Here is a 14,803-nt window from a genome sequence, read left to right as displayed (position 1 = left end):
CAATTTAAAAAATGACTATAGGACCTGAACAGACATTTCTCCAAAGAGGATATCCAGATGGCCAACAGACTAACATCAGAAAAATGTAAATCAAAACCATGATGCTCTATCACCTCATACCTGTCAGAATGGCTAAAATCAAAAACATAAGAAACAAGTGTTGATGAGGATATGAAGAAAAAGGAACCTTGTGTACTGTTGGTGGGAATGCAAACTGGCACAGCTCCTGTGAGAAACAGTATGGAGGTACCTCAAAAAATTATAAATAGAATTACCATATGATCCAGTAACTCAACTACAGGGTACTTATCAAAAGAAAATGAAAACACTAATTCAAAAAGATAATTGCACCCCTATGTTTACTGCAGCATTATTTCCAAGAGCCAAGATATGGAAGCAGCCCAAGTACCCATCAACAGATGAACGACTGTAGAAGATGTGATATATACCACCATTTTCTACCACAATGGAATACTACTCAGTCATAAAAAAGAATGACATGTTGCCATTTGCGACAATATGAATGGATCTATAGGATATAATGCCATTATAAGCAAAAATAAGTCAGAGAAAGACAAATACCATATGATTTCACTCATTTCTAAAACTTAAGAAACAAATGAACAAAGAGAAAAGGAGAAACATAAAAAAGCAGACTCTTAAATATAGAGAACAAACTGGTGGTTGCAAGAGGGGAGGTGGGTAGGAGAAATGCGTGAAATAGGTGAAGAAGATTAACAGCTAACGTGATGAGTGCTAATGTATAGAACTGTTGTATCATTATACTTGAAACTAATATAACACGGTATGGTAATTATACTTGAACCAAAAAATGGTTATATAAATATGTAACATAACATAACATCACATCCAAGGATCTCATACATTTTTTCTCATAACTAAGAAAGGCAAGAAAATTTCCTTTTCTCTGTGTCACCAATTCTGAATATTTCTCCCTATCCCAATTCCCCCACATCTCTATCCTCTCTATCTTCAGAATTCAAAGGCAAAGTTTGTTGTCCCCAAATAAATTAGTAAATGCTTTCCCATATTCTCCTAATAGAAGGATCTTTGACTTTATCTGGAAGAACATCTCACTGTGCAGTCACCTTTAGTGACCTAAAGTAGCCTCACAGGGGTGATTTTTCTTTGTGGACCTTGATGCTGCCTTGGAAGTTTACAGTCATAAATTGTTACCTACTGAGGACAATTTCTCAAACTTGATGAAATAATTACCTAGACACCAAAAGAAAACCACCCTCCAACCTATGCCATTGCATTATCTTGCCTCATGATTCACAGGAAGCATAGCCTACATTTTGAGTAACTTACAGACAGTATAACCTGGAATTACAAAATATAGCTAGGAGATTCAAAAAGAAGTGATTGTCGGACTATAAGACACCATTTGTTATTTGGTGGCACCTTCTGGGAAAGCCTGATATTACAACTCAGCTCTGTTAAACACAAATACTTGCAAAATCAAGAGAGAGAATTCTGGGAGCAGGGAAACAGTGCTGCTGATGTAATAATGTGAACTCCAGAACCAGGAGAGTCTGCCGTACTTGCAGCAAGCCTGTGTGAGAAGTCAGATTCCTGGACATTTCAAAGCTCCTCCCTCATTTTGGGATGCGTGCCAAACCCAGCTCAAAGGACAGCCTGTCACTTCCTGAGGGCTGTTGGTAAAAGCCCAAATCAACAGGTAGGTCAGAGAACCATGACTCATAAATGGAACAAGGCTATGACATCAAAGGCTTTCACAGCAGTGAGGCCAACTTCATTGAGCCCATCTCTGCAAATGCAGTATGAATTCGTGGGAAAATCAGATTTGCTTCATTCCAAAATTCCTCTTGAGTGAACATGCTAACAAGTGGGATCAAATTCTGGATCCACCAGCTGGCAACTCTGGGCAAGTCTCTAAACCTTTGGGCCTCAGTTTCCCTATCTATAAAATGGGAATAATAGTGCCTATTTCATAAAGTTGTTTGGAGGGTAAAGTGAGTTAAAATGAGTCAAGTGCTTAGACTGGTGACTGGCACACAAAAAGCACTCAAGACATGTTCAACTACAGGCATACGATGTCTCTGTGGAATGGGAATGCAGGTCACGCAAAGACCATGTTGAATCACATCTTTGTGTCTAAAGATGACAGGTGAGACAATTAGGTAAAGAGCATGGGCCCTGGAGTAAGGAACAGTAGTGCAATGAACAGGCAATGGAGCTCTCTTAAAGGAAGCTCATGGACTTTATTGAGAGATTCAATTCAATACAAGTAAGTAAAAATGAGGAGTGTTGGCAATTACTGATGGTAACCAACTCTGCAATGATAGAACCTCCTGTTCTGTCCACGGCCCTCAGCTACTGAAAGACTTCTAAGGAATTATTTAATTTAAAAACTGAGAAACAATTGAGGCTGAGTATGGTACCCAAACAAGAAAGAGAGGAAGCCCCTAATTCTGTCTTAAAGTAAAAATCACCCTTGCAACTGCTCCAAATTCCTTTTTTGGACTAAGTTAGGAACATGGCTGAAGAAACCAACAGTTGATTGGCTGGGCCATTTCCTCCCCTCTGCCCATCACATCTTACACAGAATCTACCCGAGGAAGAACTGCAACCCTTCAGATAAATTTACCTCCAGTTATGAAATGCAGAGAACAGGAGTCCAAAATCAGAGTCATCCCCCCCCACCCCCACCAGGCAGGGCAGCCCTTTAATGAATGGCCTCTCTAGCTGCTCCCTCACCATACTTGCAGACTTTACAGCTCTTGCATGTGCTGGAATTACAAGTCATTAAAGAGCCACTTTGAAAACACAATAAAGACCTTCTTCTCTGACTGCCACAACCTTCTATCCCATAAAAACCTCAGGCCAAGGCTTCAACAGCAGGACATTTACGGCCAGCTCCCGAACAGTTTAAGCAGGGCAAGGAACAGGGTGGGGTGGGAGGAAATGAGGCACAACAAAAGAAGGGAAGTTTCTTTTTCCTTCTTTTTTTCTTTTCAAAAGAAACTTGGGCTAAGGTGATTTGCAGCTTTTATCCTGTAGCTGAACCACCACCACCCAACCCTTGGTAAAAGGCATCTGAGATTTCATCCTTTTTCCTCAGGAAGATTTTAGCCAAGAAAGCACTCTGCTGAGGCCAAGTGAGGAAAGACAGGATTACAATCTCTGCAGGCTGAAGTACGTAACATTGTACCAAATGTAATCTGCCCATTTTCAAGGAGAAAGACAATTAAAACTTTTAACGACTATGCTTTTAAATTACAATTAAATCTCTATTAAAGCAAGGCAAAAAGCAAAGGCAATGATAAGGAAATTACTACCATAACCAAATCTGCTTATAAACAGTTATTCCAATTTTATTTTATTCTTTTTCCTCTCCTTCTCTGCTATAAATACCAAGCTTTCTCTATCACAAAACAAGATCAACTCCACAGACTTCTCTTTCAGAAGCTGAATTATATGGAAAAAACAAAACCTAGGAAATTATGGGAAAGGGGAGATAATTTGGGTTCTTTCTAATTGTCAATTAAAGTTGAAACAAGTGAATACAAACTCCAATAATAAACTTTTAATTGATGCTAATATGATCCTCACCCTTCCAGCTGCATTAGTGAGGTCACTTTCCATAAATAACCATTATGACCCCAAAATGATAATTTCCTAAACCAAGACAGCTTTACTCCAACAGGATTACCTAAGTTCTTGAAGGTAAAATATTCTTAATGCTAACACTTACGGACCTAGTGAAAACATGCTCTTATCATGATTTCTGTATTTGCGAAATGCTCACCCAACTATAAACCAGTCCTTCTGCCTCCCTATCCAACCACCGTGTAACTCTTGAATTCTGTAGGGGGAAAAAAATCACTGATGGGCTTTCATGTGTAATATTAAATTTCTTTAGAAAAGAAAAAACACTTCAGGGATTGCAAAACGTATTTAAAAATTATTCTGTGTAACATTAATAATCACCCAAAGGTAAGTAATTTCTTCGGATGTCTTCCTTTAATAGGAACAAGAATAAAGAAACAACTGAGTGCCTCCCTAATGCAGTGCTAGCTATGTTCTTGTCCTTTACCTATTTTAATTTAAAAGCTAAAAGATCCTGGGAAACTCTGGATTAACTTTTGATTTAAAACTTAGACTCTTCATCCTGTATTTTTCCTGTTACCATGCAACAAATGCATATCAAGGCCATTTGCCTCAAGACAAAATTCAGAGCAATAGGACATAGATGCCAAGTACTTTTTCCCCTGAAAAACATATAACCCACACCCTTGAAAAGGGACTCTAGAATTCCACATTATTTTTGAAGAGCAAAAGATCTCTTCCAAAGCTATAGGTTATAAAGATTTCTAGAAGCCACATCATACATAATCATAGTTAACTAGTATTTTTTGGTTAACGTGATACATACTTTACCCAGACTGACAATTTTCATAATAATACTACGTAATAAACACTATTATGATCTCCATCTTACAAAAGAATTAAGAAATACAGAAGGTTAAAAACATTTGCCTAAGATCCCTGAAGAGCTGGGGTTCAAAACATAGCCTGTCCAACACCACAGTATAAAGTCCTAATTATTCGATTACTTGACTACCTACCTACCTGCCTTAAGCACTTACTAAGTGATCCCTCAAAAAAAACACGTAGGCATGGATGTACTTCTACTTTTCTATGCAAAGTACAAAAAATCTTAACCAAAAAGAACCATATGAATCTCAATCCGAGCTTCCAAATCCATCTTAATAACAATGATTTTATTCCCATATAAAACCTGAATCTACCTTAATTATGGGAAAAGGTTCTTTAAAAAGTTTTTCCTTTTAATTGTAACTAGAATACACTGAGGCAAGATGTGTTTGCAGGTTTACCAGCTAAATAATCTCTTCTCCCTCACCCTTCTTAATTCTTCACACTTTTCCAATTTCTTTTTGTCTCTTTCTTCTGTTTCGAAGTCCATGATCTCTGCCTGCTGTGTCTAAAATTACCCCCACTACCCCATCTGCCATAAATGAACACAAGTCTGGCTTATATTCAAATAACAAAGCTAGGAAGCATGTTAGTCTTTATCCAGTAAAGACTTACAGTCATCTTACCACACTTACTCAGATGCAGACACACTCACCATCCAGGACATCGTAAAGTTGGACCCCTGAAGTTGGGCCTGTCTCATGCTATCAAATTTGTTACTGGCCAAGGGAGGATCTGGGCTCCTCATGGCTCTTCATTGCAGTGGCCTCCCCTTCTGGCTTGCCCATAGAAGAGACACCAAGTAGGAAGAATGCCAAACAAAGGTGATTTCTACTACTGGATAAAGGGAATTTCAGTCCTTTTTTATCTCCCCTGCTCACAGAAAGGTGTTTTGGGCACTGGCTTATTTGGAACCACTTTGTCAATGCTCTTTGTCTTCACCACCTACACACAGAGAATTAAACCAACAAGAAGAAGAAGAAAAGCACTACTACCAGAAAACTGATAAAGAAAGTGTATCTGTTGGGTTTTATACCCAAATAATGCCCAAAAGTCTTTAGTGGCTTTCTCTGTACTGATGTGCAGAACCCACTGTAAAAATTCCTGTAGCAATCATCGGATATGTGGCTCATGAATTCTTTTTGAAACCTTTCTACCTATTGCAAAGAATTACAATTCTAACTCCTCACTCCAAAAGATTTTTTAAGATATTGCTTTGGGGGCATCTGGGTGGCTCAGTGGGTTAAAGCCTCTGCCTTCGGCTTGGGTCATGGTCCCAGGGTCCTCAGATTGAGCTCTCTGCTCAGCAGGGAGCCTGCTTCCTCCTCTCTCTCCACCTGCCTCTCTGCCTACTTGTGATCTCTGTCTGTCAAATAAATAAATAAAATCTTAAAAAAAAAAAAAAAAAAAAAGAAAGATACTGCTTTGGATAAATACACTAAGTTGAACATGAAGTTTATGAAAAGCTATATCTTATAAAACATACATAAAAGGAAGGGAGCAAGAGATTAAAAAACAAGAATATACAGAGTTACCTAAAGAGAATGATTATTTGGGATAATTTCATGAAGAAAGAGCTTTGCTTTATGAATGTCATTTGATCTTCTCATAAATTAGCAAACATTCAAGAAAGATGCCTTTCAGAATTTGACCATGACCTACAATAAGGAATACACACATCCCATGAAATAAAATTTTTAAAAACCATTACTTACCCTTGCTAATTACAATGCATTCTGATTTTTTTTAATACTGCTGATGACATGCTAAATCGGTTTCATGGCTCACTAGTGAATCACAAGCCACTATTTGAAAACCTCTGCTCTACAAGATTCACAACATGTCAGAATACAGAAAGACAAAGTTGCTAAACCTGACAATCTTGATGGACTAATCACACCCCAAGAGGCTCAATGAACATTTTAGTGTGATCTGAACTAAAAGTCAAACATACAAAAAAGAATTTCCAAATAACATCTGCATTAAGAACAAGTTTCGTATTAAGAAGAGCTTAAGTAAAAAGCACAGAAGGAAAAACAGATGTTTGAGATACTGAACAAACCCATCAGTTCTCATCTTCATTCAATAAACTATCACTATAAAATATGTACCAAACACTGGGACAAATGACCCCAATATCTTGTATTTTATATGCTACCCTACTCCCAATCTGATTTTCTTTTTTTTTTTTTTAAGATTTTATTTATTTATTTGACAGAGAGAGATCACAAGCAGGCAGAGAGGCAGGCTGAGAGAGAGAGGAGGAAGCAGGCTCCTTGCCAAGCAGAGAGCCCAATGTGGGACTCGATCTCAGGACCCTGAGATCATGACCTGAGCTGAAGGCAGCGGCTTAACCCACCGAGCCACCCAGGCGCCCCGCAATCTGATTTTCTTTTAATATTTCAAGGTTAGGGGGGCACCTGGGTGGCTCAGTTGGTTGGGCATCTGCCTTCGGCTCAGGTCATGATCTCCAAGTCCTGGGATTGTGCTGGCATCGGGCTCCCTGCTGTGGGGAAGCCTGCTTCTCCCTCTGCCCCTCGCCCTACTCATACATGCACACTCACTCCCTCTCTCTCTCTCACACATTCTGTCCCTAATAAATAAATAAATAATCTTTTAAACAGATTTTCAAGATTAGGGATGCCTCAGTCAGTTAGGTGACCGCCTCTTGGTTTCAGCTCAGGTCATGATTTCAAGGTTGTGGGATGCAGCCCCATATCAGGCTCCATATTGAGCATGGAGTCTGCTTCAGAGTCTCACTCCCTACCCCTCTGCTTCCCCATTCCCTGCTTGCTCACACTCTCACTAAAATAAATAAAAATGAAATCTTAAAAAAGTCTTTTTTCAAGATTAGCTGTAGAGGGTTGCACAGAAGGAAGTAGTCTCTTGCCAACTGGGATCAGTACCAACGCCAAGTCCTAACCCTGGCTGCCCTTATCTCCAGCACAAATGCAGGATAGAGAATCTGCTACGAAGTTCCCTCATCTCTGCTAGCATTTGAATTAGGAACATGTATATGGTGAACCCATGGAACAGAAAGAGAAATATTCTCAAATGGCTAGTAAGTTTTAGTTAGACACCTTCCTTGATCATCGTTTAGAAATAGTGGCAAGCCAAAGTAAAGAGATTATTTGGACTGATCATGACTAATAAGTAACTAAAGGTGGCAAAAGTTTGCAACAAAGTGAGTGTGATTTCATAGTAAATAATGTTCTTTCTCCAGAAATGGAATGTAATACCTTTTAAATTACTAATACTTCTGTTGACAGAAGCATAAGATTTCTTACACCGGTGGGAAATTAGAACAGATAATGTGAAAATTCCTTTCAACTCAAAGAAATCTGTAATTATTAGTTTAAACCTCAACATTAGATAACATTTTGGAGGGGTGTTAGATGGTCAGATCGTCTTTTAGGCATCCACAAACGATAATCCTACCAATTGGCAAAAACGTAATGAAGATTCCACTCCCCGCCCTCTCCCAAATCAATGGCTAGTCAATGAAAACAAAATTAAATGTTTCAAATTTCAAAATACCACCACCTGGTTTCACGAGTACATATGTAAGTTGAAATCTAGCAAATTATTCATTTTAAATCGATAGGAATCATTGTGACCTCGATTAAACTAAAACTGTTTGAAAAAACACTATTGCCAGCCTGTAAACAAATTACTTCATTGCACCAATCAAAAACATCAACATTAGAGCTGTACCCCAATATTTCCTAACTTTCTCTTTTAAATTCATTTTCTCATATATTCAAGTTTTATTGCATTCTTCTCACTTTCCTAAACCAGCAATCACCAAAAAGCACAGTAACTAAGCTCTAATGAGCATCTCGGTTTTTCTACTGCAATTCAAATGGCCCATTATTATACTATGGAATGTATCTCTCCTTTAACAATTTAAATCACTGCCCAAATGTGTGCAGATCCTTTAACGATTTCATTTCCTTCTTTCCATTAGTTAAGGAAATTCATTTCTAAGCGCTTCCATGCTACCATTTTATGGCTCAGCTGTCATTTTCTTCCCTGGCTCCTTATCCTGCAGCCACGTGAAACAGACTCTGAAGACTAACCAGGGAAAGGAGGGAAACCAACAAGGTTACTCACATCAGATTTGGAGGACATGTTCTCCTCCACGTCGGAATCGTTGGGATCCACGATATCGTCAAATGGCGGTAACGTTGATTTCTTCTTCTCGGAGGTCTCACTTTCAATTTTAACCTTTCCCATCTTGACATGAGATTTATCTTTTATTTGTTTTTTGTCGGCAGAACACGTGAGAATCAGTGGTGGTGCGCTAGAAAAACTCTTAAATAAAGCCTCTGAGCTACTCTTTTTCCTTTTTTTGGCAGAGAGTTCTTCGGAATCTGAAATGGGGGGCCTTTTACTAGGAGCCTTCTTGTCTTGCTGTCCACTGGTGATGGTGAGTAAGTTACTGTCCGGTTTTGGCTCTTTCGACATGGGTTTCGGTTCCTTGAAGGCCATCTTAGGAACGATTTTTTCTTCTTTCAGTGGTTTGTTTTCTTTGGGTTTCTTAGAGGATTCTTTGGAAGATTTGTTGTGATCCCTGGAAGGTTCTTTGAAGGCACTTTTATGTTCTCTGGAGTCTTTAGAAGGTTTTTCCTTGTGCTCCTTCATTAATTTGTGAGGCTTTGAAAAACTGGTGCTGCTGCTGCTGCTGCTGCTGCTACTGCTGCTGCTGCTGCTGCTGCTACAGCTGCTGCTGCTGCTGCTACTGCTGCTGCTGCTGCTGCTGCTGCAGCTGCTGCTGCTGCTGCTGCTGGTGTGGATGCTCCTGTTGGGGTCCTGCAGAAACGGGACAACAAGATGCGACTCAGAGCTGTGGAGCAAGCAGGAGGCGTCAGCCAGGATCCTGGCACGTCCCACCTGCACGAGAAGGCTCTTTGCCAACCAGAGCCTCGATCTAGCAGGTGGGGACAGGGTGCGTGAGGAGCACCATGAGCAAGGGGCACGAGGGTCAAGGAATTCAGGGAGGCCAGCTGTCTACCTCGTCCCAACAAGCGAGGCGCTCTAAGCATCTCAGGTCAACAGTTGCTCACTGAGGGCCTGTTCTGGGAGATACACAGATGCCTAACACATGGCCCTTACTCTTATTAAATAGGACACAGCTAGGAGTCATGCTGGTTCCAAGAGCCACCGATAACATGCCAGGACAACAAAACCAAGGAGGTCGTTGATTCCATTGGGGCCACTGGACAAGAATTATTCAGAAATGTGGGGAGAATTCAAGCCTGAACTAGATACTCAAGAATAAGCAGGTAATTACCAGGAAGAGAGGAATGAGAAAGTACTTGGAGAGCAGGGACTACAGTGTACCACAACAATGAGGGATCAAAGCACAGATTATACTTGGGGAGCAGCATTCAGCTCCAGTGAAGATTGAGAAGGAGGCAGAAAAAGAGCCAAGGGTCACAGACAATATTAAATTTTAAATGGCTTCTTACTATAAAGAGTCACAAGACTCAAGAAAGAAAATAATTCTCAATTTGAGATAAAAGGCAATTATTTTTTGCCATCCAAATTTCAACAGTTAAGAAATATGTCTCCCATCTACAAGCAAAGAAAAGAAAATTAACAGAAGAAAGATTTGATCTGATAGTTATTAAATGGACTGCAAAGTCCTTAGTAATTATTGTTGTGTAATAATAAGGAAAGAGTTCATCACTGCCTATTCCATTCTAAATGTTTTAAATGTTCTAAAATTCACTCATATAAGTACCCCAGAATATATAACCTACATAGAACCTTTCTATTTAGGAACAAAATTTAAATCCATATTTAATGTATTTGTGAACCTCTACCATTAATAGTAAGAGTAAGAAACAGAAGTAGATCCTTGACGTGCAAAAACTCACATCAATACTATAAAAGAAAAGCTCTTTCTTGCTTACTTTGACTTCCTAATGGGACCAAGGATGAATAAATGTTCAAATTTTCAATCAGAATTTACATCTCCATGATTTCCTTATTATGCTGTACCTCTAACTCACCCACTTAAAATCAGTAAACCCAATTTTGTATCCTTTCAATATCTGGCATGATATAGAAAAGATACTGGGCAGGAGTTATGCTTTTCCCTAAAATGAACAACATTTTTAAAATTTATGCAAAAAAAAAGCATATATATCAATAAACATCAGAAAATAATACCCTATATGAAGGAAAAAATCAACAAAACTAAAAGGCAACCTACAGAATAGGAGAAGACATTTGCAAATGACATATCTGATAAAGGATTAGTATACAAAATATATAAAGAACTTCTAAAACTCAACACCCAAAAAACAATCCAGTTAAAAAATGGGCAGAAGATATGAATAGACAGACATACAGATGGCCCACAGACACATGAAAGGATGCTCAATATCACTCATCATCAAAGAAATACAAACCAAAACTACAATGAGGTATCACCTCATACTTCTTAGAATGGCTACAATCAGAAACGCAAGAAATGACAAGTGTTGGCAAGGATATGGAATAAAAGGAACACTCTTGCTCTGTTGGTGGAAATGCAAACTGATGCAATCACTGTGGAAAACAATATGGGGGTTCCTCAAGAAGTCAAAAATAAAACTACTCTACAATCCAGCAATTGTATCATTGGGTATATATCCAAAGTATGCAAAAATACTAATTTGGGGACACCTGCGTCGCTCAGTGGGTTTAGCCTCTGCCTTTGGTTCAGGTCATGATCTCAGGCCCTGGGATTGAGCCCCACATTGGGCTCTCTGCTCAGGAGGGAACCTGCTTCCTCCTCTCCCTCTGCCTGCCTCTCTGTCTTCTTGTGATCTCTGTCAAATAAATAAGCAAAATCTTTTAAAAATAATACTAATTTGAAGGGATACATGCCCCTTTATGTTTATAGCAGCATTACTGATAAGCGTCAAATTATGGAAAAAGCCCCAATGTCCATCAACTGATAAATGGATAAAGAAGCTGTGGTATAATACACACACACGTGCACATACACACAGATACACACACTGGAATATTATTCAGCCATAAAAAGAGAATGTGAATGGGACTAGGGTTTTATGCTAACTGAAATAAGTCAGCCAGAGAAAGACAGATACTGTATGATTTCACCCACGTGTGGAAAAATTTTTTTTTAAGTAGCCCAATATGGGGCTTGAACTCATGACTCTGAGATCAAGAACTAAGCTGAGATCAAGAGACAGATGCTTAACCAAAGAGCCATCCAGGCACTCCTATAAATGGAATTTAAGAAACAAATGAATATTGGGGTGGGGGAGGAGGAAAACCCAAGAAATAAGACTCTTAACTACAGAGAATAAACAGATGTTTGGGAGGAAGGGGAATGGGTGAAATAGGTGATGGGGATTAAGGAGTACACTTGTGATGAGCACCACTTGTATGCAAGTGAGGAATCACTCAATTCTACACAAGAAACTAACATCACATTGTATGTTAACTAACTGGCATTTAAATAAAAACTTGAAAAAAAAGGTACTACTCAATGAAAAATTATTGTTCTATGTTAGTAGTGGGACTATGTATTTTTTCTTCTCACAATTTTTTTTCTCATTTGCTCAACAATAACAACAAAATGACAAATACCAATTATTCCATTTATTTTTCTCAAGTAAGCATTTGGTTTCAAACTTCTAAAATGGAGAAATTTACTATGCAATGACATGCTTTTATGCACCAAACTAGATAATTCCTTACAAAACATCTCAATTGAGATTTAAAAGCAGAATGCTAAAGATAGTATTCATATTACTGAAACTACATTATTTTATAAATTCCATTACAAGACATTTCCTGGCATGTTAAGCAATACTATGAATAATTAAAATAAAGTGTAATGGACAAACTAAATTAAGGAAGAACATTTGAAATCTAATATCCGCCAGTTTTTTTTAATTGGTTTGTTGACTCACTGAATTTTGATAATTTGCAATCAGTAGTTTAATTACGACTCTTGAACACCCAAGCATTGCTGCTTAATAATCAACCTTCAAGGAGTATTATACATAATTTTTTAACGTGACTCTTAAAAATACAGATTTTTCACCTACCAACATGTTTTCAAATATTAAGCATTAAAAAATAGTAAATTTCAGTACCAAAAAACACCAAAAGAAACAAAAAAAAACTTCTACAGAGGTCCTTCCATGACTTTTAAAACCCTTTCATAGGACAAACAAGAATTCTTAATGCAAAGTCCGTAGTGGTATATGACACAGACTTTTTTGTGACAGAAAGTTTAAATTCTTGGGACACCTGGATGGCTCAGTGGGTTAAGCCTCTGCCTTGGGCTCAGGTCATGATCCCAGGGTCCTGGAATCGAGCCCTGCATCGGCCTCTCTGCTCAGCAGGGACCTGTTTCCTCCTCTTTCCCTGCCTGCCTCTCTGCCTACTTGTGATCTCTCTCTCTGTCAAATAAATAGATAAAATCTTAAAAAAAAAAAAAAAAAGAAAGAAAGTTTAAATTCTTGTCTTAATTCCATACATATGATGTTAAGTATAAAACTCCAGAAATTTTATAACTTTTAACTCCCACGTTGGTCTAGGTATTTAATGCCCACTGTCAGCTTTTCACCAACCCAAAAAATCTTCATAAAAGCAAGGCACCCAGCTATTCTAGCACATGCCCCTTTACCAAGAAGTTTTCTTTAACTTAAGACAACTGAGAAGTAAAAAGAAAACCATATTCCGTAACAACACCCCAGATAAATAAAAATTCCAGGAATAACGAAAAGGTGGAAGAATGGTCCCTAGTATACTGGACAACATTTTCATTGTCCTTGGCCTTGTGGTAAATGGCAAAGTTCAGATATACTGTCCCCTGACTCCATAGTCATACATGCAATGACCATACAACAGAGACTTAGATGCAAAGTCAGGAATTAAACTCAGAGTAAAAGCTTTTACTAATTCTCAGCCTAGCTATCCCATATATATTGAAGATCAGGTCACTGGCTTTTTAAAATTTTTATTAAACTATTAATGTCAAGAGTGCCTGGGTGGCTCAGTGGTTAGGCCTCTGCCTTTGGCTTAGGTCCTGATCTCAGGGTCTGGGGATCGAGGCCACATCCGGCTCTCTGCTCAGCAGAGCCTGCTTCCCTGTCTCTCTCTCTCTCTGCCTGCCTCTCTGCCTACTTGTGATCTCTCTCTCTGTCAAGTAAGTAAATAAAATCTTTAAAAAAAAAAAATTTAACGGCAAAATGAAGTGCCACTAAGCAGAACAGACTAAGTACCATTCAATGTGAAGTTTACGCGTGCGTGTTGTGTAATTCAAATTCTCTTTTCCTGAGGCTCATTAGGACAAACTGAATACCAATATTAGGGAGCGCAAGTGTGAATAATTCAAATTTCAAAAATTTATGGCAAATGAGTGTTTAAACATACATATACATATTTTCACTAACTTTACTACCTGTCAATATAGGATACAGTATTTTCTTTTCTCTCAGATGCTACTGAAAGCTTCCTTGTTTTAATTTTCTGGAACAGAATGGGTCCTTTTAATGTATAATCGCTCCTAATACTACTTGTCAGCAACTCTAGTAGATAGCTTGCAAAAAGGTCTTAACTAGTGGACAAAATAAGGTTTCTGATTATAGGTGGCTTTCGATTACTGTGTTATCACCAGGTCTTCTTCCTAATACCACTGATAATGCAAAGCTGATTCTTTCTCCAGCTCCTGTCTCTTCTCTTTACTTATGCTGTTATTTTTGGTCTCTGTCCTACTTCAACTAGCTTCTGCGTGGTGCAAGATTTTCAGATCATTCTTATCTTGTTCAGTGAAATTTGAATATGGACAAATAAACTCTCCCAGAAGAGTTTTATTTATCCAAAAGTAATAAACTCTCCTCTAAACGTTTATTTGTCCACAGTACATCTGAAAAGAAACTGTAGATACTGTAATATAGTCCAAGAGGTTATGCATACGAAAGACTGGGTAAAGGAGTCAAAGACAGGCTTTCAAACTAAAAATCTCTCCTGCTACACCACTGAACACATGACAAATGGCTTGGAGGGGTGAAAGACCATTTGAAGCTAAAAATAAAGTATAAAAATTCAGGATTCTGGGAAAAAGGGGGACCTTCAATTTGACTTACCTCCCCCATCTTTAATCCCAAATCCAACCCACTGACCTTCTTGAACCAGTCAGCCCTGGGAACCAGCAGATTGTGAATGGGGCCTGAAGAATTGTGGCCATGGGATTACAGGCATCTTGAAAGAGGACTGATACGGGGCTTGCTTTACTCTGGACTCTAAGTAAGACTCAGAAGAGCTGGGCACACAGATAAGTATGGTCAGC

The 14,803-nt window shown here is 38.6% G+C and overlaps 1 protein-coding gene across 2 annotated transcripts in view; it reads right to left on the bottom strand.

The window, feature by feature from the left end:
- The window catches only part of MLLT3 (MLLT3 super elongation complex subunit), a 285,375-nt gene that overhangs the window by 69,509 nt on the left and 201,063 nt on the right, over nucleotides 1–14,803 (bottom strand). For both annotated transcript variants that reach the window (XM_059143193.1, XM_059143194.1), the window contains exon 5: nucleotides 8,596–9,294. In XM_059143193.1, coding sequence (XP_058999176.1) covers nucleotides 8,596–9,294 — 699 coding nt within the window. The remainder of the gene's footprint in view (nucleotides 1–8,595; nucleotides 9,295–14,803) is intronic.

The sequence above is a fragment of the Mustela lutreola genome, chromosome 12 (assembly GCF_030435805.1).
Source record: "Mustela lutreola isolate mMusLut2 chromosome 12, mMusLut2.pri, whole genome shotgun sequence".
NCBI lineage: Eukaryota > Metazoa > Chordata > Mammalia > Carnivora > Mustelidae > Mustela > Mustela lutreola.
This window is presented reverse-complemented; position numbering and strand designations above follow the sequence as displayed.